Raw genomic sequence first — 27,487 nt, 5'->3', positions numbered from 1 at the left:
CACAAGACGTGAGTGTATGTGTGTGTGTGTGTGTGTGTGTGTGCTTGTCTGTGTCAAAATGACTTTTTGGGGACCTGCTCAAAATGTTTTATCTGTGTGTGTGTGTGTGTGTGTTCTCTGCTGTGCTCTACTGCAAATGGTGTGTGTTCAGCCCTTTGAAATCTGAGCACGTTCACCTGACTTCTTTCAAAAACATGCAAATAAAAGCAGTTGGCAAAGTAGCAAGAAATGACCCGGCAACTGAAATAACAGCAATGCACTGTGCAGGTAGAACTACATAGTTTCAGTCTTACATGAGCGGTTTAAACAACACTGCTGCCCTCTGCTGGCAAGAAACTTCATGTGCACAAGGGAACGGGTCCTAACCTGCTGCAAGAACAGAGGGTTGCCACATCAAATCAGTGTAAAATATAAGTTATGGAGGGATAAACACATTGTGATTTCATTTTACACACGTTTTAATTCATAACATTCAACAGTATGAAATAAAAATACATTGAGCAGACCTTACAAAAACAGCAAAATATACTTTATTGAAACAATCAAGTCATTCTAGGTCATAGACAAGCAATCACACTTAACATGGTTTAGCAATAGATCTTCTTATACATAGATAAAACATCAGGCACAATTTTGGTAGTCATCTCTCATTAGTGCAGTGGAAGTATTACACAAAGTCACAACAGTACTCTGAAATACATAGACACACATTAGGTGAAGGATACAGTGAAATTTAACCTTGTACATACCAGGGCTTGTGTAACTACGAATAACTCCAAGAGTTTTTTCCCCAGAAATTTCTGCACATTTCTGTATGACGATAGAGGAGAAACAGCCTGGGCAATTGTAACATTCAAGGCTGTGGTATAACTGGAAAAGATGGGGAGGGATTTTTCCTAAACACTTTTGAAACAACTACATAGCAACATAGAGGACAACTCCATGTTGTCCGCCCTGTTTAGTCCAGTATGCTACTTTTTCTGGGAATGTTTCCCGATCAAAGTGAACCAAAACTCTGTATTATGTCACTCAGAGAAAAGTGACACTTTTTTTTCCCCTCAAAGCTATAAAAACACTGATTTTATGTGACCTTTCAATACATGTAAATGATAAGATGATGTTCTTTTATGCCCTCTTGGTTGCTGTTGTGTCCCAGTGAGTAGTAGTATAAACAACAGCAGCTGCAAAAGCTAAGACAGTAACACATCATAGCTACTGAGACTGGGGGAGGCATCAAAAACTAACAAAACATCCAGCTAAATTGTGCGTTTAATATGTACAGGAAAAGTACCTCATGCAAATGATGATTCAAAGCAGAATGAGGGAGAAAGGTTGAATCTAAACCCGTGAGGCAAGAGGAGACAAATATCAGACAGTAAGGACAAAATCACATGAAAGTGAGCTTGGGAATACACATGTAAAGCAGATCAGACTTAAGTAATGATTATAAAGAAAAGTGAAAATGACTGTTTAAAACATGTAAACATTTCAAGTAGCCCCTAACAGCACCCATGTGCAAGCTGCGAGGATGCAACCTGCCTTTGGTTAGGTTTTTAAGCTGTGAAAAACCCCAGTGGACATCTTGAGGAGACATGAACCAGAAAGGACAAAGACAATAGGTGACACCTTGACAAAAACATTTAACACGAGTGAAATCTGCCCTACTCTGTCTCTGGGTCAGGTCAATTTCCCCTTTTTGTCTCTTTCCTTTTCATATTTTTTTACTGATCTCTTCTCTAGAAACTTAAATAATTCTTCATTTATACTACTTGGGCTACAGATAAGTGGGTTTTACAGCACCAGGGAAATCTTCTGCTAACTCTCTGTTGTGTAATGTGCAGCAAAACCCATCCATCTGGCACCAAACGTAACCACAAAGCATATCTACAAATATCACTCTTCCCAAGTCTGTCTTTCATACAAACACTTAAATCTGTTGCTAAACGCCATAGTAGGGTGTCTAATGAATGGGTGGTCAAGGTATCACAGAAGAGACTAGAGACATTAGAAAGCAGTGGAATTAAGTTTTGGATAATTGAGTTGCCAGTGTCTATGTATGAGTCCTACAGCTACAAAGTTAACACACCTGACCAGCAGGGGGAGCTCTAACTCAAGTGTAGGGAGAAAAGGTCTTGAGCACTGCTTTTCTCTGCCCAAGTCACTCCATTGAACAGTAATAACCAGTGTCAGGGTCAATTAAAAGAATTTGAGAGTTAAAAAGATAACTTGACACAAGTAAGCATCTAATCCTGTTCGGAGGTCACCTCTCTCAAAGTTAACGTGCATTGTTACAGGACCATTTGAAAGACCCATGATAGGTGTCAAGTGTCTCATGTTACTGCCTCACATACAGTTGAAAAGAAACAAATTATTTCACATGGACATAAAGTAAATGTGTGAAGCATTTCTGCATAACATGCAGGACAGACCCAAGAGCTGTGAAAAACAAAAAACAGCGAGCAGTGAGCTGAGCGTTTCACATAACGTAAAATGAGGACTTTCATTCCAAAATGAGAAATACACCATTGTAAAAACGCTGACAAAATTATTCCTGGAATGAAGGTAAAATTCATTACTGAATGTTACTGCAGTTATCACATACTGTGAGTTTTTAACTTGTAAAACAATAACTTTTCCAAGGATGTAACCATTTCTGTTTTTTTAAATACTGTGTAAAGAACAAGATAATTGTCCTCCCCAAATTAGACATGTAACATTTTGGAATGAAATCTTTAAAACGATTGGTGATTTTCTCAGAGCCAGTTGTCTCATAGTATCACAGTGATCAGTGACAGAAAGTTAACGGATACTTCGGTAAACGTGAGCTGCTCACTGTATGTGACACCATGCTTAACTTTTTTTTTTTCTTTTTTTTCCTTTTTTGGACAATGCATATTTGTCTCATCAATCCACTGACAACACAGTAAAGCAAACTTTTACAACAAACACTTGCAGACACCAATGTATCAGGTTATAATAAGTACTACAGACATGAGCTGTGTACTGGCAGCTTGAAAATATAATGTCTCTTTTTGTGGAAAATATGAATTTAGCATTTATACCAGCAGTTTCTTTCTGGAGAGGGTGGAATATATAACCTGAAGCGAAACAGACAGCATTTGGATTTCTCGATCCATGTCAAATGAAGCCCAGACCTGCTGAGCTCAGCTAGGCTATGGTCCTATTCCTTGTTTTTCCTGAAAGTATGTGCTCTCTACACGACACATGATTTCAAAACTTTGATTTGAAGTGTTTTGTTCTAAAATGAAATGTCAGCCATGTGAAAAAGGGTGGTGCCTTCTCTTTCAAAATAATAGCCCAAATTAAAGGGAATTTAACCGTACAGTAGGGAACTTACACAACTTTGACAAAATAATACTTTTCAAGTCCAGAACTTCAAAAAAAAAAAGCGTTAAAAATGATTACAGTGTTTTGGATATGAGTGTCTTGTTTGGCCATAATGGAGAGTAAACAAACAAAACAATTTTGCACAATTCTTTTACAGAAGAAATAGGTTAGGGTTGAGATGGAGCAAGTGGAGCACAAGTGAATACTTTCAGGAGTGTGGATGCGAATAGGAGCACAAGTTTAGCCTCCAGCAACAGATAAGCCTTTGTCCACCGGGAACCTCTTTTTAGGCTAGTATCACAGCTGTATGTGGGAAGCACTGGTTGAAGCACTGGTTCACTATGTTGATAAGAAACTAATGAAAATCAGTCTCAACAACATCAGCACAAGGAGTGCTGAAACCAGTCTCATCTCTCAAAGCTGTCAATATCCTGAACAGCAAGTACTTCCTATTGACAAAGTGAGAAAGTGCTGTAAAGAGAGTCCCTGGTGGACACACCTTAAGTCTCAGTCTCCATCCTCATGTAATACAGCATTGAGAGGCTCCATCATGGAGCTGACACACAGTGTTAAAGCATTATAAAGATCATATAAATAGTCATAATATAAATATGTGCACGCACAGAATGACACGGTCACTTTGGGTGAAGCTCATTCAACAGTAAAGGAGGGTCAGCTGGCTCTACGGAAGTCTGTCATCAAAAATACTATGGTGGCCATTTTGAAAATGGAGCTATGCATGAATGATGCAGTCCTTTCTCATTTTTAGGGGTACAATGCACAAGGCAAAATAACCCCAAGAGACCATGACAGTAGTTTATCAACAACTTTAAGTTTCCAACTTTAAAGTCACGACCCAACTTGAAATAAAATAATATTGGTCATTTTCACCTTTCAAGAACAGTGAATTGACACTGGCCAGTACCACTTAGTCACCCCGAAAATGTCCCCTTTTGGGTAATTTTAACCATTTTAGTCAGACCCAAAATGATTTGCCCAGACACAAAATGGCTGCCACTGAGCTATTACTGGCAGTTCAAATCAGGGTTATTGAGCCATGCCCAGATTTTGATCATCTCCTGTGGGGTCCTTGAGTGAACAAGCATTAAACTCTTGTAGGCACAGGGATTGGACCTATACTTCTCCTCAATGTCAAAAGTTCTGAAGCCCTTGTGTTTTTCTGGGGCCATCCCTAGTTTCCTAAGGCACATGCCTGTATAAACATCATCTATGGGGTAGAGTGCCACATGGTGCGATATGTTGTGCAGACGAGCAGCTAGGTCACCTGAATAAAGGTAACCGCCACCCCCTGCATACGGAGGGTACGTCCCAACATACATGCTCTCTGGAATGAAGTATTTGACCTTCTTGTCGCGATGTGGCCCTGCATTGGTGATCACGTCACCTACAAACAGATCCCTGGCCTTGGGTCCTGAGAGGCCTTTGAGGAAGTCCAAGATGCGGAAAGTGTTGACAAAGACATCATCATCGCCTTTGAAGATATAGCGAGCCCCGGGGCAGCGGGTCTGTATCCATTCCAGGAACAGAACCTCTTTGACAGTCAGGTTGAAGAAGGAATCCCGGTAGTCCCACTGGATGATATCCTTATGGCGAGCGCTCTCATAATTCAGCATCTCTGACAGATCTGGATGATGGTCCACTGCTGTGGCATTCCCGAGCAGGAAGATAGTCACCACAGTCTTATTGGCTACAACACCTGCCTGTCCCCAGGACTGACGAATGGCCTGGCGGCGGTCGAAGTGCGGAGCCAAGGATTTGACAGCCAGCAGCAGGTAAGGTGGTTCATTGCAAATATGAGGCTGGTCCACCAGGAGGGGGTAGGAGCGGCAGCGCATGTAAAGCAGGAAGTCCTTGAAGCGGCCTGGTAGGGAGTTATAGTCTTTCACCTGAGTGGTAACCCTATAGAGGGGCTGGCAGGGGTCAGAGGTCAACTCTGTGTTGTTGAGCCAATCAGGCATTTCGGAGGAGTTAGTGGTTAGGATGGGATTATGCTGGAAATCCAGAATCTGCTGCTGGAGGTTCCAATATGCCTGGTTGGGGGCCAGTTTGCTCCAGAAGCGTTTGTTGGGGATGCGAACCTTGTGGCGCCCTTGTTTGTCCTGGTTGCTGTTCCGGGAGACGATGATGAAGATGAAGAGGTTGACCATCATCACTGTCACCAGAACCTTTAGCCTCATCCGCAGAATCGCCATGGCAACGTCCGCTCACCACCTGGACACACACACACACACACACACACACAAATTAGAAATAAAGATGTGAGAAAGTAAGAAAGGTGTGTGGGAGAGGAAAACACAGCAATATTTATCTGGGCATTGTCTCGGAAAAAGAAAGTATTAATTCAAAGTGTGTGTCAAATTAATTTCCATGTCCTCAATGATTAACACATCTGTGAACACGTGTGAAAGAGGTCTTTAATGCGATCAGACATTCAAAAGCATGGATAGTCCTGATAGGAAATAGGTTGACATACTAACTGAGTACAAATCATGTTATTTTTGTTTCCTGCTACTCCATAATAACAATCGTTGCCTCTATGGAAAAGTAGGAGGGATGGTGTAGTGAGTAGGGAGACTGTCCTTCAACTACTCACAGCCAGTGGAAGAGGAGGAGGTGGTGAAAAAGAAACAGAAATTTCTACCATAAGTCCATCATGTGTCACATCAAGTCCCTCAAGTAAACCTAAGCATACGATTTAAGTGTTGGCACACGTAATGCTGCACTGTCTCACTGTCTTGGCTACCTTCTTGTGGACAGGTGTGTAGGAAAGTGAGTCTCTAAAGAGAATAGGCACTGGCACCATTACTACTCAAAATTTGCATTTGTACTAATAAAAACTGTTTCAATCGTTCTGCAAATTGTGTGCAAATCAACAACCACTACATTCTACTCAGTCAACACGACACAGTGTGCGTTTATATGTGTGTGTGTGTGTGTGTGTGTGTGCACATATGTGTTTACATGTGTGTCTGTGCATTAACAAGTAACGGTCACCACAATCATTGGCTCAAACATTAACTGGGAGGAACCATATAAAAATTCACTTTGGGTCACAATGCAAGTTCACCACGCCTGATCAAGACATCTGAAAAAAAGAATTTGGCATAAAGTCATAGCCATCTAGCCATTTGAGAGTGTGTTGTCACCTTGCACTCTTTCACCAGCCTGAAGTAAACAAAAAATGAGGGCAACATGTGAGTGATAGGGCAAACACAGAGAACAATACAGCCTTTCAGAGGGTACAGGTCTGCTTCAGGTTTCTCCTTTGGCAGGCTCGCAGTCCTCTGCTGATAACATTCTCTTTTCTTTGCTAAGTCTTTTTACTGTCTTTCTGTATTGTCTGTATCCTGCTCTTTATATATTTTCCAGGTCTCTTCCCTTTCTCATGCACTGCCTTTTTATTCTCACCAGCAAAGGAAGCACCTACATCTATATGTATCCACATAAGCTGAAATCACTGTAAGATTTTTACTAGATCCGTGTTGAACTGTACACACCAAAAATTCCTGTGGCACAGTACTGACTTTTATAGGTGAGCTTATCTTGAGACACCACACTGTGTGATAAACATCTTTGTAAGAAGATACACCATTGAAAGCAGCCATTAATAATCATTCAAAACAACTCATCAACACATAACACTAACCACAAAAATTAAACAGCTTTTCTGAAAAATAATTATTTAAGCATAACAACTCAAAAACAACAATACATTTACATACTGACTTGCTGTAGCCTTACCTCATCACATGCGTCATCATGCAATAAAAACGATTCAGTGCATACGATAAATACCAGTGTGGGAGCTTTTCCTCTTAAACACAGAGTGCAGGCCAGAGCGCTACAAATGTCTGCATCTGCTGAAGTTACCGAATCTTTGAGTCATTGGTAATGGATCAATAACCTCATCAATCCTGCGCAGATATATTGAGGTCATTTTGCACTATGGGGCTGTAAAACTCTGACGTATTGCACCATTAAGTGAAATCTTTATAAGAAAATCTATGCTGTGGTAGTACACTGAAAGCTGACATAACAAAACTCCAGCCAGTGATCACCACGAGGCAAACAACCACAGACACAGATAGAGGTAGTGATAAATAAAGACCAGCTGATAGGCAGACAGGGCGAGACTGAGATAAAGTGAGACAGCGTGAAAGAGGAAGAGAGTCACAGAGTGTAAGAAACAGATAATTATTCAGAATAGTGTGACTTTTCACGTAGCTTGTGTTGGTTTGGCCCCTTATTTTATGATGCATGCCTTGAACTGATAATGTGAACACTCATGTCTGCTTAAAAGGTGAGTGAACCTAGCAAACTAAAAAGGCTGAGTGACCTGAATTTAGGCGGGGTTTACCCTCCACTACACCGCTGTCTGTATCCTGCTCCTCTTCTTCCTGCCTCTCTGCCTCTGTATCAGGTTTCTGCTCCTCAGCTCCCTAGCAACACCTCTGCACCACTGCCCTCCTGTTTGCTCTCCCTTTTCTTTCCCATTCCCTCTCTTTCTTTTAGCCGTCACCAGCTCTTTCACTCTCCCTACCCCATTTTTACCCCTTCTCTTTCACCCCCTCTGTGTCATTTCCATTTACTCTGGCTTGCCCTCTCCCTTGCTCTCTACTTCAACTGCTCCATCAATCTGTTGCACTCTCTGTCCAAACCTGCGCAAAGCCAAATGACATCAGCACAAAGACAAATGATGATAGGGGATGTTACATAATCCTAATGCTATTATCATACTGATATATTCATAACAGGGACAAGTGCAGCCATAACTTTCCTACTCCCCTGCCTGCTCCACCACCCTTTCTCCTCCTGCTTCCATCTCATGGATAATTATAGCTTCCTGTCCTCTGCTTCACCGTACAAACAAGGAGCCTTGTGGGAGATTAGTAGGTGGGTGATGAGGCTAAACAACATGTTTCCTTTCCATTTCATTCATTTACTCATAATTAATTAATTAATTAATTAATTTATTTATAAAGGGCAACACACATTAATCAACATTTCTGTAAATGTGCCAGTGTTAGTCAGCTGGCTAATTTTCAATTGTTGACAAGACCACAGCTTCCACACTACTAATTAACAGTCAACACCATGGCCCTAAATACACACCCATCTACTAGAGCCTTGACAAGATGAACCATCTGAGGCTGGTTGGAAGACTTGTTAAAGCTGATGTTAAACAGTAGGAATGCCATGCATTGTATTTTATGTTTATATTTTAGGCATTTAGCTGATTATGCAGAATTGATGACTTGGCAGGATCAGGGATGCACACTGGCTGGCGCCCTGGCTGACCTTGAGACTTTTAGGTTACCTTTAGACATTCTTGGTTGCAACATCCACCTCAAGGTACAGGTGTGAACAACGTATCTTGGAGATCCGATCACTCAAACCACCTTTGGAGGTTATCAGGGTCTCACTGGACCATATAGCATCTGTAGAGTGAAAGCTAATGTGTCCCAGTAGGTCCAGGGCAGTATCATAAGACCGCCTGGTTGCTTTGTAGAAGGAAGGAGTGTTTGATGGAGAGGACTCTTGGCATGAAAATAAAACTGTGTTGTGTTGAGTTCATGGTGTCCTAAGTGGGCAATTAGAAAAATAGAGAAGTTAGGCAGACCTGCTTTGCTAATTGACCAGAGATGGGGGATGGTTGGGTGGAAACTACTGGGAACATAGTGATAGCATGTGATAAAGAAATGAGAAGGAAGAACAGATGGGAGGGAGCTTGGGTATGTAATTCTGCCAGACCTAAGGTTAATCGCAAGTCTGTTCAGTAGTGTTCACTGGAAATGGATTTGAGATGCTGTCCACTGGTGACTGGATCACCTGAGATGGATGTTAAAAACGAGTCTGAACAAAGTCTCAGTCACTCAAACAGCACAGTGTTGAGATGCCAACACTGTACTGTGAGAAACTTGCACTGGGTCATCAACTGAAGCACTCAAATATCAAACCAACCTGGTTTGTAAAAAGATCTCTTTATGATGAACAGCCTCTGTCAAAGGTGACATGACACAGCAAATTTTCATTATAGTCTAAGGTTCATAAATGTGTGCCATGTTCATGTAGGTCTCAAGTGTAGGCTTCGGCAATGTCAAATACTTTACAACCAGCATTATACATTTTCAAAAACTGACGTTATTATCATCAATACCACAATCAAACTGGTTTATGCTCAGCAGCGATAACCTTTGTTGGGAAGACTGTGCCGATAATATCACTCCATTAAAGAATCTCTTTTTCAGGGGAGACGAGGCCAAGACAGTAGCACATCAGAATTATGTGAAAAGTCAAAATACATTGTCCCTCCAAAGGCAGTAGTCTAACAACAGACAGGCAGGATCAGGGGTCTATGTAATTAAAAGGCTAAACAAAACAAAACAAAAAAGATTCATTTTAAATAAGTAAGTAAGTAAATCGCTCAGATTTTTTAAAAAATCCAAAATGCCTAACATTACTCAAGTTTTGGCAAAGGTGCCCTGCAAAGGCAGTAAAACCCATTTACCAGGCAGTGTTAGTGTATTTAATGTATTTCTCATTCAGTATTTGTCTTTATAAGACCTCCATTTTGCAATAATGGATAATGCAGGTCAATCCTGGGAAAAATAGCAGGCCAGATGGACAACAATACTGTTTGCTGTGGCATTGATCAGCCTAGGAAAGACAGTACAGCTGAGGCACATTGATTAGATCTGGCAATAATCTACTGGACAATGCCAGGCTCTGTTTGACCACTGTGTTCCACCTGATAAATGTCTGTTTGAGGTGAGGCGTCTCACAGGTGTGGGGGATGGGTGCGGGGAGCAGATAACAATGGCAGTTACAGGACTAGGGCTTTATGTGTGTGTGCCTAATCAAATTGAGAGAGTTTCAAGGTACAATTAGGTTGACCTGAAATACTCAAACCTTGAAGGCTCATTGCTGGTTTTTACAGGATGAAATGGTCTGTGAATTGGACACTCAATTCTTGACTACAGCGTCTACATTTTATTATGATCACACAAACTATTCAAGTACTTTCAAGGACTTATGTCCATTCTGAAAAAACAATATGGATACAAGACCATATCAAATATAGGTGTGATAATTTGCTGCATGTATATTAGGAGTGTGTTCTGTGTGTTTGTTGTGCATGTGCAAATGATGCACCTTACCTGTGCAGGCTTGTGGGCGTCCTCAGCTTGTGTCGCTCTGGTGTCTTCTCTTAGCTCTCTTACCCCATACTTAGCCCAGTGCCTTGAGGAACAGCAGGCAGTGAGGACCAGGGATCAGGAGGACGGGGGGGAGGGGGACAGTCAAACCTGGAGACACACAAACAAATGCTGTTGTCAAAGGCTTTGAAGAAGCCAGCCAGGCATCAAACAAATGACTAGGCAAGTAGTATCAATGGCTTGCGGTGTTCCAAAAGTCGTTCTTTCTTATTCAAAACAGGCACAATAGCTACTGCATCTCCTCTTTGTCAAAACTAACTTGTCAAAGTTGGAAAACTCATGAAATAAAAGATATGAAGGTAAAGAAAAAGGGACCAGGACCAGAAAAAAATAAAGAGGAGCTAAGAGAGAAAAATAAAATAAGAATCACGAAGAATTTACTTGCCAGTAAATGTACAAGCATTTGCACAGCAAGCTCATACAGGCACACGTGGAACAGAAGCAACAGGATCTCGCATTTATTGCAAGGGGAAAGTTCAGGACACAAAAATAGACCGTGGACTACAAATCTGACTCTACACATAAAACACAGAGCGTTCTCACTTCTCCTTGGCAGAGGTCTTTTGAGGATGAATGAGGAAATGTTGCACTCACCGGAAGACACAGACATAGCCCTACATATTCCTTTAACCACAGAAATCAGAGGCCAGCCTAACAGTTGCCTTGAGGGATATTCGCCGGCTTAAGGAAATTTGTGTGAGCCTGTTTCTATTCTCCCTCCTTAGCTCCTTGAGCTTGATTTTGTTTCTGGTCTGGCGTGTTGCGGCATGTGTGGCTGCACTATTCAGGATCTGTCATGTCAGAAAATTCATGGATCCCAATACAAAACCCCGCATCATAGTTCTCTTTTACCTAACAGTGTGTTAATAGCCGATATTCCTACCACAGATACAAATGTGAAGGCAGAGCTATGCAAGAATCCACACTATCAGATTACACACTCATCTGTCCTATGCTTGTGCATTCCCATCCAAACCATGTATTTTTAGATTGCTTGTGAACCAAGTCTAAGCATCTGTTTTGTGTTTTTGCTACCCACGGTGGCTTTTGCATACTTGGCTGTCTCTGCTGTCCCCAGACTATAAAATTGTAAGGATTAATATCTCTGTAATGCTAACATGCAGGGTCTGAAATTCACACCCACCAAGTGGCAAATACCAAATTATTTTGGTCAGTTTAAACCGTTCTTGGCAGGAGGATATTTTGTAAGTTTATGAGCTTCTGACAGGTCAGAATCAGAATCGGAAATACTTCACTGATCCCCGAGGGGAAATTAGGTAGACCAAATTAGGTGAGCCAAAGAATTTATCTTAGACACTGCTATACCTAGCAGTGTCTAAGAGCAGTGACCTTAAAATGGCTAAAAACTATTAAAACTATTATTACTATTATTGAAGTAGGGCATATTGAGGGAGAACAGGCTTCTTTAAGTCAGCAGTGGTGTGGAAGAGAAGTTGCAGCAGGGGAGTAAGAGTTATACGCAGACACACACACTTCCTGGCACTACTTTATTCTCCTTGAGCAGGACAATATATCAGGACAATATCTCAAAATTAGATTAGATTAGATTGGATTAGACAACTCTTATTATCCACCAATGTGGAAAATTATCTTTGGCTCATCTGGCAGTTCATTTAAAAACATGAAACTCAATTCATAATTATACAATATAAATCCCAGTTCAACACAGGTCATGAACAAATCACAAAATCATCAAAAACTGAGTCATAGAAGCACATATTACATAGATTGTGATATGAGACCAGCTATTGTCTGGGATTTTACATATTGTCATATAGCTTAGTATAAATCTTTTCCTAGTTTTCTAAATATACTATAATTTAAATGCATTAGACTGTTGTAGACAGTAAAGGTAAATCTTATCTTAACTTATCTTGGCTGTCCTGTTAGTTAACTCTACCTGCTTGGTCAAATATATTCACATGTGACTGCTTGACAAAAATCCCATGTTCAAATATCAGCAGTGATCCCTACAGTACTGTCACAACGGGCCTTTTGCACAGCAGTCATTTTGCTATGACCAGCAGGTAAACACAGGTTTTCTAATGATATTAATTAAAGTTGTGTTCCATTCATGTCTACCAGAGCCAGGGGACCGGATGTCTTTCATGGGGGCTCACTGGAAAGGCTCTGGCACACTTAAACAGAAGCTTGATTAATATCATTAGTAACACATGGGTTTACCTGCTATTTCATGTTAAAATGGCTGCTGTGAAAAAGGTCAGTATTGATACTGGAGGTATTCAGCCAAAGTTATTGTGATATTTATATTTATCAATGTCACCCAGCCCTGAATAAAGCACATGTGTGGTCACGGCTTTGCTCAAGTACATTTCAATGGCAACTGAACGGTACCCATGCAGATTTTTTCAACCGGCCCTGCGATTCAAACTGGCAAAAGTCACCCTCTCACTCACACTTCCTTTGCCCTGGAGGGCGTCTGTACAAACCACAGAGCCCCAGACATTGTTTCTGAAAGATTTCCTCTTAGAAACAATTTCAACAGAAGCGTCATTAAGTGTCATTGTACTTATGTCATCATATACTGGTTGATTTGGGTTCATGCTGGCTTAACCGTCATTTCAGTTTTTTTCCATGCTGCCAAACTGATAATCAGGGGGAAGATGGTGGTAAGAACTGTAATGGACTTAGCAGGTATGGAAAATGGATGTATGGACAGTGGTGTGGAAAGTTACCATAACGTATACACACACACACCTGACTGGGTGGCGTTAATCATTAATCTGCTGGTTTTGCTGGGAAAACACAAAGGGCCAACAGAGGAAGAGAGCGCATCACTTCTTCCTGCTTGTTGTTAACGAACAAACGGCCTAAAATTATTCATTTAACACTCATTTCCTAACACCCACTGATGTTCCTCTCTCTCTTCTATGTTTCTTTCTCTGTTTTGACACACACACACACACACACTCACACACACATAAAGACACACTCACACCTACCTCTCAAACATATATCTGAGGAGGAGGGTTAATCAACAATGGAACGTCTCAATGCATTCTGTATACATTTATTAACTCCAGCTAATCCAAATACGACCTTTGTACAACTAACTTCACTTCTAGGTTTGCACTTCTCCCGTTCAGAATGAACACCTTCCCCACTTCACATTCTGCTGGCCTATTAAACTCTTAATAACAACAACAGCAATAATAATAGTAAGCACCCTTAGGTCCCTTGAGAGGCGCTTTATAAATTTAAATTATTATTACATATTCTAGGGTTACATGAATATTTCTAAAATCTGTTGTTGCAGTCGAGTAGCATTAACTCTTAGACTTCTTACTTGCTAGTGAAATTGGTGATCGGGTAATTTTAAGTTCATTTAAATTCTAAGTTCATTTAAAGCATTAAAAGGCATTAGATGGCATTTATCATTAAGAGTATCCCGATGTGTGGATAAAAGCATCAGCTGACTGCATAAAATTAAACTTTGTGTTCTCACTAGTGTAGCTGCACTGGTTAGCATCTGCTTTTTCTGTTAGTCAAACTCCCATGCCAGTACAGAGAATAAGAGAAGGGATAATAAAATGTTACATGTCCATTCATGCAACGCCTAAGCCCAACAGTGTTTGCAAATACTTTTTCTTGATCTGCAGTTTTCATTTTGGCCAACTTAAAAGAGCCAGATGGGTGAAGCTTGTCACATGCAAGACCAAATTAATCAAATCGGAGAATGCTGCCTAAAAGATACCACAATACTTTTGTGTCAGTGATAAGGTATCCAAATTATCATTAGCACAACACAACTGTACTAAAAAGGCAAATTCCTCCTGCCTGTTTTCTGATATCTACTGATCAGCATTTCGTAAATACAATCAATTACAGTCTCTAGAGTGCTAATGATTTTGCATTCAAAGGCTTTTCAGCTAGCAGCTTTTATATGAAATACAGGGGACATAGGCTTTGCCTCTACATGTTGATACCTGAGTGTGCCTGGCTGCAAGCTGAATATGTGCTACACACGCTGAGCTGCTGTAGTGATCTCATTCAGACCACAGGCTGGTGCTAAAAATCTGCCATGACTAACTAGAGATAAAGAGCCCATAAGAGGAAAGCAATCTCACACACACACACACACACACACACACACACACACACACACACACACACACACACACACACACACACACACACACACACACACACACACACTCACACACACACAGTTTGCAGACTATAGATGTATTAGGGGAAAGTGTGTGGAAAGTCAGACAGTTGGCTAAAGGCAGCCATACCTCTGTGCAGTGTCATTTCAAAGTGTTCTTTAGAGAGACACTGAACTGCTTCCTGCTCACTGACCGGGAGCAGGCCTGGTTGAGAACATCAGCAAAATACTTTTAACGTAATGCGGTGTGTGTGTGTGTGTGTGTGTGTCAGTGTGTGTGTCAGTGTGTGCGCGTGGCGGTGGTGGTGACAGCAGATATGGAGGCAGCAGACCAGCATACTTGTCTGCATCACTCCTGACCGTATCAGCTCTCTGAACAAAGTTCACCTTCAGACACAAGAAGGAAGAAAGATAGAAGTGCTGACCAATGAGGGAAGCACAAGCTACAAAATAAGAGAGTAAGAAAATAGAGAGAAGCCAGATTTGCACATAATATCTTTCACATCTTCAGGGTTTGTCCAAGGCTGAATGGATGACAAAATGGCAACTCGTGATGTACTTTGTGTTTCTGGGTGCACTTTGTAGTTTGCTGCTGATTTATTCTAATTCCTATGAATAATCAGCCAAACACAGCTGACCCAAATCCCATTTAGACAATTTAAACACAGCTACAATTAAGTTAGCAGAAAAGGTTTCAGCTATCTAAAAAAAAAATCATCAGTAAACCTCAGCCACCATGTTGCACTGACATACAACAATAATAAAGGGAGGAATTCACCTTAGAAGAGACAGAGTTTAATCTCTCCACTGATAGACGGCTAAATGTGACCACAAGACATTTCATGTTTTGCGTAAGTGCCACTTTCATTTTTTCTCAAGCGGAAAAACTCTTGCTCTCTTGCCATTATGATAGCTCTCTCCACCTACACATAAAACCCACAGCTGAATGCAACAAGGTCACACCCATCCTCTAGCTCTCAAACGTTTTTTTTTTTTTCCTGGAAAATGCAGGAAATCACTAACCAAATTAGAAACTTGATGAGGTGTGTTGCGAAAATTGTTCACACACACCCGCATGCAGACACACGCATGCATGCACACACACAGACACATGAATGCACACCAACAACAATAACAACAAAAATAAACAAACAAACAAAAAAGTCTTCATCATAAACTAACGTCTGGAATCTGCTGAATATCACAGAGTGATGATAAATAATGGGTTACAGGTATGTGAGGGTGGATCTTTCCTTTATGTCATGTTCTGTAAGGTGTGTATGTTTGCTGATAAGCAAGGTAACACTACACTGACAGATTTCACAGCGAAGTTAGACATGATGTCCTCAACGAAAGAAAAAGAGAATAGCATGCACCTGCCAACCATGCTAAAAATGTATCCCGCTGAGGTAGTGTAAGACTTTGAAAGAAAAAACACCCAGGAAATGGCACATGAACTGGTACAAAAAAAAACTTGATTACATTTCCCTTTACAAATCAACATAAGGCATCAGGTAAGGTGTCAGTCACCCAAAAGTAAAGATAAAGTCAAAAAAATTTCTCATGATTGACTTAACTTTCTGGCAGTCACTGTGTTGTGGTCTGTCACAAACATCTAGTACCTAGGTAGACTAAACCAACAGAAAGGTATTTTGAGCACCATCCTTACCCAGGACTGGTGAATATAAGAGGCTGTAGGAGCAAGAGGGAATGTGGGAGTAATCGAGACGTGGTGTGAAGAGAGAGCACCATAAATAACCTGAGATGAAGAGGTGTGGTCTGAGTTGGTGTCTGCACACCAAATGTCTACAGTGGACACCACTATTCACATGGACCAGGAGTCGCATTACACACAGATACACACAGTTTTATGGCTTTTTCCCAACAGTGATTATTACAGTACTTCTGCTGTAATCAATTGGAAATGTGAATTAAACTGTTTGGAGTCGGTTATTTTAAAATATGTTGTATATTTTAATAGTCTTCATAAGTGTTCTGCAGCACTTTGTATTCTAAACTACAGGATTAAGCTACAGTTATACATTAAAGTCAGTTCTATCAAGCACTGCGATGTATCTTGACACAAAATCAAATTATGACGTATTGTGAAATCCTCTTGTAATGTGAGATCCACAACATTACACAGCCCTGGCTTGTCAACATATTTTATTAATACCATTATTATTATTATAACTCTTTTTTGGTCTCAATTTGTCACCAGAATTCTAAGACACATTTATGAGGATTGTGTTTAAGAACTTAAGACTATGATATAATGTATAATGGTATGTGCATTTAGAAGGGGTAAAATGCATAGCCTAGTTATTAATTTAACAACTCCAAAATATATAGAGTATCCTGCCTGTAAAAGTGTTATTTTGTCAGCCAAGGTCACAAGTTACTAACTATCCTTTGAAAAGCACCATAAACTCTTTTAATTGTGTACTCCCAGTTTTTAGGAATTTCCTTTTTTCTTAGATGGTGGGTCTCTCTATTTGGAAGCAAACTGTTCAGTTTTTGTTGATAGCTTATTGATCCCCAGAGATGTCAGCGGTCAGGTTCAGCTACAGGACAGCCACTCTGCAGTTGGTAGGGATTTAATGTCTAATGTAATGTGAAAATCTAATAAATAAAATCATACCATCCAAGTCACGAGGCAAAAACTCCTATTTGTGACATTAAGGGTGGGACAGAGGATAAAAATGGCATCAGCCAATTAGTCCTCCGAGCAACTCCCCTTACTCCACCCTCCCACACACACACATGCACACACACACACACACGTGCACACACACACGCACGCGCGCGCACACACACAGAGTCAGAGGGGAGTTAAAATAGAATGGAATTCCTCATTATCAAGAAACACTGGTCACTCAGCCTGTCCCATACACTCACCCTCACTGCAGTGATACTGACAAAACTGTGTGCGTGTGTGTGTGTGTGTGTGTGTGTGTTTGTGTGTATTATGAAGCTTTTGTGATACAGATATTGGCGCCAGGTGCTCATGTCAGTGTTCATTTGGTGATAATGACTTACACAAACATGTCATGCTTAACTCTGATGTGACTAGGGTGTAACAAATCTCCAAACCTACAGTCATGTATCGCACATTTTAAACATAAAAAAGCATTATCTTTCCAAACAAAACCTGTGCATAAAGTGTCATATCGCATTCATGTATTATAATATATTGGCTGAATTAGTATTAGAGGAAGTTAAACAGGTCATAAATCCCTGTCTATTCTCAATTTTATCTTGCTGAAAACATAAACAAATTTATCCCTTAGAGAACTGCATTTATTCAAGTTTCTTTTCAAAAACTAGATTTTACAAATTACAATTTCATCTCTATGTGAATCCCAAACTGCATAACTCATCATGTATATTCTTGCATCAGTACTTCCACAGTTAACAATGGTAGAATACTGGCGTATTGGCAATAATCAAGATGCTGACTTGAACCAAAAGTGCATTAAAAAAAAAATCAGATGTCAGAGGTCAGAATCAGTTAAAGAGCATCTCTCCTGAAGCTGGTAGGGATTCAGTGTCTGGACACTTCAGCAGGACAGATGACTCTAAACAACAATAAAGATCATAAATTTGGCCATAAGCCTGAAACACTACCTGTAACTCCTAATATCAAAGCACTGTGTATTAAAAAACAAAACAATCAGATTCTGTTTCTTATTCACGTTTGACTCATTTCACACTTACTTGATCACCCTTTGCCTTGAGTTTCCCAATTTTGTTCCAAAATACAACATCCACCTGTTGATCTTTCAAAATGTTTTAAAACATATATTGAATGATTAAAATGAAACTAAATGATTAAATGATTAAAATATTGCACACTGGACCATCTCAAAGAAATTTAATGGTGAACTGCAGGTTCAGATACTGGAGACAAGATGACATGAGGCTCCACAACAAGAGATCACACAGCTTTTCCCTTGCTGGATTAGAGGTGAGCATCGGGCTGGAACTGGCCCTACCTGATCTGGCTCAACACGTCCCATGAAATCTGATTGATCAGAACCCAAATTTAATTCTTAATAAGAGTACAACAGCAAAAACTCTAGCTAGCCTTATTATAGTGTATAGGAGCACTGATGTGATAGATAAATACATATACATATATATAAATAAATAAATAAATACATGCATACATACACAGACCCGACGTTATAGGCAGCTAAAGAGTCGGGTTCGGGTTGGGTTGCAGACCTCTCTGCTGGAGGTCCTACTAATGACAAATCTTTTAAAAAAGGTTTCGTCGGCTTCACATGGGGAGGAGGCCTATTCAGATTCTTCTCATCCTGAGAACTCCACTTGTTTGTGCATTGTAAAATAAATTTCTAAGTGCCCATAATGGAGCTTTTGTGATACCAATGTTGTCTACCCTTAAGTGACCAACAGCAGAGTGTAGCTAATGATTCCGGTTATTACAGGGATAGAAATAGAAGGGCATTTTACCAGCTGGATACAGGGCCTCAGGGCATTACCGAGACATCCTCACACAACCACTGGATCACAGGCGAATATCAGACAAACAGCTTCTAAGATAAGGTGAGGAAGGCAAGGAAGTGAGTGCTTCAATTAGCTAAAAGAGAGGCAGACACACTGGCTACATTTACAAGCACACAGTAATGCAACTCTTGCCTATAATGCTGCAAGTAAGGTAATAGCCTCATTAAGCTGTTTACATGGCTCCATAATTTGACAACACCCCCATAATAATCCGGTTAAATGAGTGAAGCACTTATTTTGAATATCCAGAGAGATTTTTAGATCTACCGCTAAAAACTTAAATTAGATTTCATTTTCAGAAGTCAAATGTGGGAGTGCACATGGGTTAGAGCAACCAGTCAAGTTTTACTTCTCAGCTCTGTAGTATGCAGCCTTGATCGCTTGATTACCAGTAGCCTGGTAATCAAGAATTACAGTGCTGCGTTGTCTGCTTTGTCTTTGTCTTTTCCCTTCTCTTCCGTAATGATAAATGTAGAATTTCTGTATGGGTTATGGCTACTGATTACGATGGTGGTGTCCCATTTAGTAGTTAAAGATTTCAACCCCTACCCCTTATAGGTCCGTCTGAGGGGCCACAACCCAGTTGAGGCCACTCTGAAACTAGGAGTAGGGCCAAGGGAAGGGAATTAGGATTGGCCCCAGGCATACAACCAGACCTTTCTCTATTCTTGCTGCATGATCTGGGTTTTAAATTGATCCACGTTTTTATTTTATTAGGATTTTTGTATTTATATTGAGGAAAAATAAACTGTTCTTGTTTTAATGCTCAGCCCTTGTACGGAGACATGTACAGAAGTCAGCCGACCCGCTCCAGTGCAAGTGTCAGAGAACTGGTATAGCTGGCCCTACATGTGCATTATGAATTATAAACAGCTAAACAGGAATGTCTTACATCCCTGGGGACAAAAGAAGATGGAATGGGGAAGAGTGACAGGAAGAGCGGAGACTTCTGCGAAACCACTGTTTAACTCTTTGTGGCCTGAACAACTGACGTAAAAAGAGATACACAGTTTTGGCAAATATGATCGTTGACAAAATTTACAAGTGATGAGGTCTCCAAAAGCTTTACATTTGTTTGACCAGTGTTTATTTAGCTTGCTAAAATGCATGCAAATACTGAATGCTGCCAATGTTTTCTTGTGGCTCAATGTTGAGTTGAACAGTGTTTTTCAAGATTTGATGTGGTGGTTGATTTCTTTGTGAAGTTACACTGAACAACTGTGCCTGTGACATTGCTGCGTGCTAAGCTGCTGATTTATGGTACGTATGGCAGGTTCCTCCATGAGCATGTCCGTGGGTAGCATCGCCTGCTCACATGTTGCTGCACTCTAAACATTCATATCCTGTTGCACAAGCGCTGCAGGCAGGCTTTCTAACCCAACTGTTTCACTCTTGCCGGTCAAACGCAGCCAGGGAGGAAGACAACCATCTGCCTGCCACCAACAAAATGCAAAACGGTACATTTTGGTAGTGGTTGGGACGTTTTGTCACATTCCACACACTTATCTCGAAGCAGGCAGTTTGTTCATGAGTTGCGTTATACTTGTAGTTGTAATTTATTATTCTGACAGAAAAATGTCATCATGTCTCATCAGAATCACAAATGGTTATAATATTCTCCAAGGATTCTGTGTGCAGTGACTTCTTGTTCTTTTGTGTTAGGCAACCCACGAGTTTTTCCTTTACTTTCCCTTATCAGCCAAGTAGTACCTAAGTGACCCAGCCCTCATATGGAGTTTCCTTTCTACTCTAATGAATGTGGAAAACCACGGTCTAACACAGTCAGGTGGATGAAACAACTTTGATTTTCTTCCCCATTAATGGCCACTGGATACAAGCCAATAAAGCTAAGAGGCAGGACTTCTCAGCAGCCACATTAGTGCTAAAGGATAATTCCGGTTAGTTTAAACTTTATTTTTCTCAAGTGTTTGCCATCATGACACCTGGATTTAGTTATAACTGTGTGTATTTGACAGTGGTGCTTCCTGCCTCTCTGGAAGTATGAAAGCTCTCAGTAAATGATGAAATCCGCTACACCATCAACTGTCATGACAGAGGAACTAGGACACCAAGGCCCGGCCTGAAAATACCTCTCATCCTTCAAGAAACAGCTACAAGGTGTGCAAAGGAGAAAGATTTAAGTATCATTTCATTTGTTTATCATCTCAAAGCAGACAGAGGAGCACAGTCCTGGATTAGTCAAATACACTATACACTAGGGGTGTAACAATTTATTGTGTCACGATACTTTGCAAAGCAAAATTGTAGCTGTTGTCAGATGTCAATATGCAAAACAAAACTAACAAATGGCAAAACAATGCAAACTGCAAAATGCACTAACTGGTGCAAACCCTGATCAGTATTTGGGGAGAATAAACTCTTTACCTTGAACTCCTTGTGTGTAGTTTAACAAACATGTGATTTTGCATTGTTTATGTGATTTAAGACATCACGTGTTTGTATTTTTTTAATTTATTTATTTATTTTAGATGTGGAAAAACTGCCAAGACACATTTTCACACATCTTTCCAATTTGAAACCTCTGTTCAGATGTTCAGTTCTATATAGCAGGGGTCTAAAGATACATCTGTTTAAAATGTTATGAAGACAAGAAGGAAATTCATTGTTTTGTTATGATTGAGAAATAATAATAAAAAGCCACATTTTTAAGTCAAGGAGCCTAAACCTCACATTTGACTTATAAACCCTGGGTCATCTGAGGAGATTTTTACTGTTAGGTAGGTATAGTCATTACAAAACTGATTGCGTTGGCGGGGGAGATTACAGTGAGCAAAATGAAAATGCTGATGTAAGAGCAATCATTCTCAAATCCTGCTTTCTCACTGGATTGAACTCAAGTACATGAAATAAGAATAAGTTTAACTACCATAATTTAAAGGCTTTTAAAAGACCTTTGGGGCTGGCACATACAATGGGAGCCACAAGAATTACCAGCCAGTTTATAATGAGAGGCAGAAAGAACTCAGGTCTCGATTGGTGAGGTGCCATGACTTTAAATCAGAAGGAACCGCTGCACACTAACAGCCAACAGCGCAGCGCTTTGGACATTGGGCATATTACGAAGCCAAACATTTTTACAAGCAACGATTTGAATACACTAACTTGTAAAAACAAGTTTCTTAAAAAGCATATCAGCATTAAATCATGTAAGCTGGGCTGGTTATGTACAGTGGCTTCAATCTAGTGAACGTTATACCTGTACCTACAGAGGAGTGGGAGCTTATTAGGGAGCTTTCCATTGACTGTCGGATGTCCTGACTTCCGAGTTGCACCTTCCCTCCTCTGTGCTGAATGTGTTTCATTGCGACCAACATGGACAAACATGGACTAACATCGATACCCGGAAGAAGATAGAAAAACACTGATCTGTCCACTGACAGCAAATGAAACTGCTAGCATAAGGGTCTGTTCATTAGCAGCCCATTTATGCCAGTTTGGAGGGCGGGGCTACCAATACTCCAAACCAGTCAATCAGCAGCCAGTGGCTCATTAATATTGAATGAATGTCTCCAAAATGGCTCTTTACCTTGTATGTGTAACAGTAGCCCTGGAAAATATGTTATTTCTTCACAATTTTCTTTCATTTAAATATAATATAGCCTAGTACATCATATAAAATTGCCCAACAATAATATTCTCCCCTTAATTTCAACATCAAATGTTATTTCTAACTCTGAGGGAGGAAAATGAAGTATGTTGCATCTCTGGCCACAGCTCAGTCAGTGAAGTCATATCAGTTTAAAATGCTGTGCAGTCATAAAACTGTTACCTCTCCCGTGTAAAAATGGGTGATCCACTGTCCCAGAGGCACACCCAATGAGGCAGTCAGGCCTGGACTGGGTGCACTGACTAGGGAGTGATGCTGTGCACTGCTGAAGTACTATCCCCTTGTCTAATAATATCAAATTGTCTGCAAGTACAGAAGACAGATATACAAAAACTACGCACAGGGAGGCAAACACTAAGCATTCTGAGTGTTTTTGGAATGCAGCACTTCCAAGGAACAAATAATGAACCCACCTCTGAGATCTGGCATAACACGTTAATGGCCTACAAAAAAGGGCCATGCTTTATGCAGATGACTCTTATTACTCATCTGTGCTCCTCTCCACCTTCCTAGAAAATGTTAGTCATCGACAACGGGGAATGTTTGGAATGGTAATGAAGGATGCTTCCTTAGGTTATGTGCACATGGTGAGAGGAATACAGCATGAGGGCAAAATGGGCAGAGAGAATGGTTTGATCTCAGCAACATGCAACGCACATCTGACGACAGCCAAAGTGTCCTTGAGCGAGAAACCAAACCCATGACCTGCTCACTGAAAGTTGCTCTGGATAAGAGCATCAGCTGAATACCTAAGCAGCTCCACTGTAGCACTGTATGGCTCAAGAGTATGTGAACTGAGAAAAAAACAAAAAACAAAAAACAGTATCTATGGACAGCGCTGGCTGTGCCCGCTATGTCCATTAGACCATCTCTGTGCCTGAAGCATAACACAAACTAACCTGTGCTGTATTTAAAATGAAAAGGGCAAAAACAAAACAAAAAAAAAAAACTGGCCCACTTTGTGTCCTTCATACTTTGGTTTCATGATTATGAAACAAAATTGAAACCTGCAATCTTGTACAAGGGGAATAGGATCCACCATATAAGCAATTGTATATCTGAAATGCACAACCACCAAATGTCCTGTTCCCTAATATTACCCCCTCCCCCACCCCTCCACATACTCACACACACACACACACACACATTATTATTTCCTTTATCTGGTGTAACTCATTACAAGACATGTTGTTCTGTATTGTGCTATTTGTATCACCAGCTACGCACCATCTAGCCGAGTTATTAGATAGCAGAGCTCCATGTCTGAGACACAGAAAAAAAAATGGAGAGTTATTATCATGAGCTGGGGCCCGGTATGCAAAGGACAAATATATTAATGCAAAGATGACAGCCATGTAAAATGTGTGATGCCTTCACTGACCAAAAAAGAGCTGAAAAACAGTTTGTTCCTACTCGGAGCATTTGTGATTTGAGGTGACAGGAATGTTTATGATGTTATCTCATAGTATAGATCATATTATGCAGTATCCCACCAATATGAATAAGATTATATAAAAATAAAAGAATAAATATGTGTCACCCAGAGGATATAAATAATTTTTGGCATAGTTGTACAATTGTGGTTATTTGCCTCATGATATTCATCAGTAGGAGGTCACAGTTTAAATATATTTTCACTGACATCATTATTACAATTAACTCATGTCAGAAAAGGTTGAAAGACACTATACTGCTTTAAATAAAGAATAAGATAACTGGGCAATTGTTGCTCGATCAAATCCTAAATAATTCCACAGAACAGATCCACCATATTGCACCGAGATTGAATGGTCAGCCTGGGTTACAATTTCTTTTGTGCTGGATTGTATACACAGCTTAACATTTGAATAATCATACATAACACAGCACTATGGTCAATATGAGTCACACTGGTAAACACGCCTTAACTCACATGACACACCTTATTAGGCAAATTTTAATACGAATTGACAGAACATTTAAAATACCGCATAACTGATGTAACTGATAAGAAATGGGGCATTTTAAGAGTAAATCAAAGCTTAAATGAATGCTGTTGTGAAAATACAAGTGATATTTTCCTGTATGCTTCATGATGTTAACCATCTGGAAGCCACAGCCACCCACATTTTTGATGACCACAAACATCACTGGATAGCCCTAACTCAAACCAGAAAGTGACATCGGCTCCAAGAAATGTAACCATAGCAGACAGAAGCCTCATTTAGATTGGACGAAGGCAACTTATCCACAGTGCGGTTTGGACATTACTCCCCAAATTTCGGCAGGCTGTCAGCACAGTGAAGCAGAGCTGAGACACATCTGCGCAGTGGCTCTGGAAAATGTTGCTCATGTGATTAAAAACTTTATCTTACAGGGCCCATATGGCATCACAGAGCGGAGAGAATAGGCGCTCCGAGTGACTTCATGTCCAAACAGTAAAGCTGGATTTTTTTTTAAATAGCCAGAAGCCACAACAGAAACAGAAACACCGTTCAGCACTCACTGTCTTCTACTTGACATATTCGACTACTTTTATCGCACAGAAACAACGCAGCCACAACTCAGAATCACTTCAACGCTCATATAACGTCACTCCCACAAAAATGCCACAAAATGTGCTTAGTCCTTCTATTTTTAAAAGACTTTTTTTTTTTTTTTTTTTTTAAATCTTATATGGTATCCTTTTAATTTCCCTACATACTATTGTGTACAGTTAAAAATTTAATCGTCAGACTATGTAGCTCTTCGTTTGGGAGTTTCTTTCTCAGTTACATTTTGGCATCATATAGCGAATGAGTGTGGCTAAGCGAGCAAGTCACAGCCATGTACGGTCCACAGACGACAAAACACACGGTACGTGTACTGAAGCCATACCTTATAGTGTGAATGAGGTTCCTTCTCTCAGTAGTTAAATGGCAACCAGTGGTAGAAACGTATACGTCTCGGTCTCAGTCCGTCTTGACAGAAAACTCCACTCCAACTTGCCTTTCACCGGGTTTAACCTCGACGCGGAGCATCCACGCGCACCTCAGGTGTCACGGAAAACTTCAACAAGTCCACGCGCCTTTTGAGCGACTAAATGTCGACTTTCGTGTTGAGTCGCTCCAGTCTCTGTCACCTCGCCGACGGATACGAGCGAACATTAAAATCAGGCTCCTCCTGTTTCACGGTGACGCTGCTTTGTTATTCTGGAAGAAAACAGAGAGGGAGGGGCGAGGCGGAGAGACCTCTCTCTCTCTCTCTCTCTCTCTCTCTCTCTCTCTCTCTCTCTCTCTCTCTCTCTCTCTCTCTCTCTCGCAAAACCTGAAGAGATGGAGCTCATTAGGGGTAAAAATGCACTAACTGGCAGCTGATTTGAATCAACAATAATTAGCAGCTCTAATAGAAATACAGTAATAGCATCTCCCACCCCTTTCACACACACGGCATCACCTAAAACCTCCCCCTGGCACATTATTTGAATCAGGATCCAAGTCCAACAGCAGCCAGACTTGATATTCCAGCTCTTGAATCATGAGGGAACAAATTTAGGGAGGGAACTAATTCTGAAGGAACTCATGTTGGAACTAATTTTGTGCATGGAGATTTGTCAGTACAGTCACAATTTGCATTTGGATAACTGAATTTAGATTGTGCACCATGTAAAACTTTTAAATGTTGATTTAAGCAAAACCATTAAAATACTCAACACCTGGGATATCAAAACATGGAAAAGACCTTTTTTCCAGGGAACCAGCATGAACAATAGCAGGCCTAAAATGGAACAGAAACGTCATTAATGTCATCAGTAGTACCTGTGTTTACGCTGCTATTTTATGACAAAATGGCTGCTGTACAGGTCTACAGGTATTTGTTTTGTTGAATAGTGTTCCTTTAAATCTAGGCAAACAATCATTCGATTTCATGACGCTTTTTCAGTTTCAAACTATGCCTTGCAAATTTCATTGAGTTTCATTCACTGGATTGTTCAATGAGAATTCACGCTGTTTCAGAATTCAAATGCTGATGCTACTAATCTTCTGTGTATTCGGCTCTGTCAGTTGAGGTTTAAGTGAAAAATAATTTCTGCCCCAAAAACTTCCTCTGAGATGTTTGAGAACTGAAACTCCGCTATGCAAAATGTGTAACTGTAATGAGCCAGGATGGTTGGCAAACCTCAATTTGTACAAAAAACAGTATGTGAGCGAGTGTGTGTGTGTGTGTGTGTGTGTGTTGATGTAAAGCTGAAAAGGTGGCTGCTCTTCAGTCATTCATAAAGCTCTCCCCGTGTAACAAGTAAGTCTGGTTATGCCTGTCGTAGTAGACTTATAATCACATCATACGTTATTATTCAAATTATCCTTGGCCTCTAACCCCACTTATTCATAGTCATTATTTTCATTGTTTGACATTTATTTAGGATATTTATTTCAAACTCCTATGCACAACTAGCCATAATGGAGAGATGAACAGTAAAAACAAGAGTACCCAGCTGGTAGAAGCAGTGAAGACGTCTGAGATGTGTGTCTGTGGCAGGGAAAGGGATGGGTGTGGGGGCTTCCACTAGCAGGAGGCCAAACCCGGGCCATCTACCCCTAATGACCCAGGCCAGGATAAAGGGGTCTGTTGAGGGGA

At 40.5% G+C, this 27,487-nt stretch overlaps 1 protein-coding gene across 1 annotated transcript; it reads right to left on the bottom strand.

Moving 5' to 3' along the window:
- Positions 1–507: 507 nt before the first annotated feature.
- b3gnt2b (UDP-GlcNAc:betaGal beta-1,3-N-acetylglucosaminyltransferase 2b) lies at positions 508–26,007 on the bottom strand. Its single transcript, XM_030070719.1, has 3 exons — positions 25,748–26,007; positions 10,527–10,673; positions 508–5,580 (listed from the first exon to the last, which is right to left on the bottom strand). The coding sequence occupies exon 3, from the start codon at positions 5,559–5,561 to the stop codon at positions 4,374–4,376; it is 1,188 nt and encodes a 395-aa protein (XP_029926579.1). The 5' UTR covers positions 5,562–5,580; positions 10,527–10,673; positions 25,748–26,007; the 3' UTR covers positions 508–4,373.
- Positions 26,008–27,487: the final 1,480 nt, after the last annotated feature.

Source organism: Myripristis murdjan, chromosome 15, assembly GCF_902150065.1.
Source record: "Myripristis murdjan chromosome 15, fMyrMur1.1, whole genome shotgun sequence".
Taxonomy (NCBI): Eukaryota; Metazoa; Chordata; class Actinopteri; order Holocentriformes; family Holocentridae; genus Myripristis; species Myripristis murdjan.
The sequence above is the reverse complement of the archived record's forward strand: the minus strand, read 5'-3'. Positions and strand labels throughout refer to the sequence as shown.

Excerpts from the sequence above, each read along its gene's own strand:
- b3gnt2b (XM_030070719.1), bottom strand. The coding sequence starts at position 5,561 with ATGGCGATTCTGCGGATGAGGCTAAAGGTTCTGGTGACAGTGATGATG.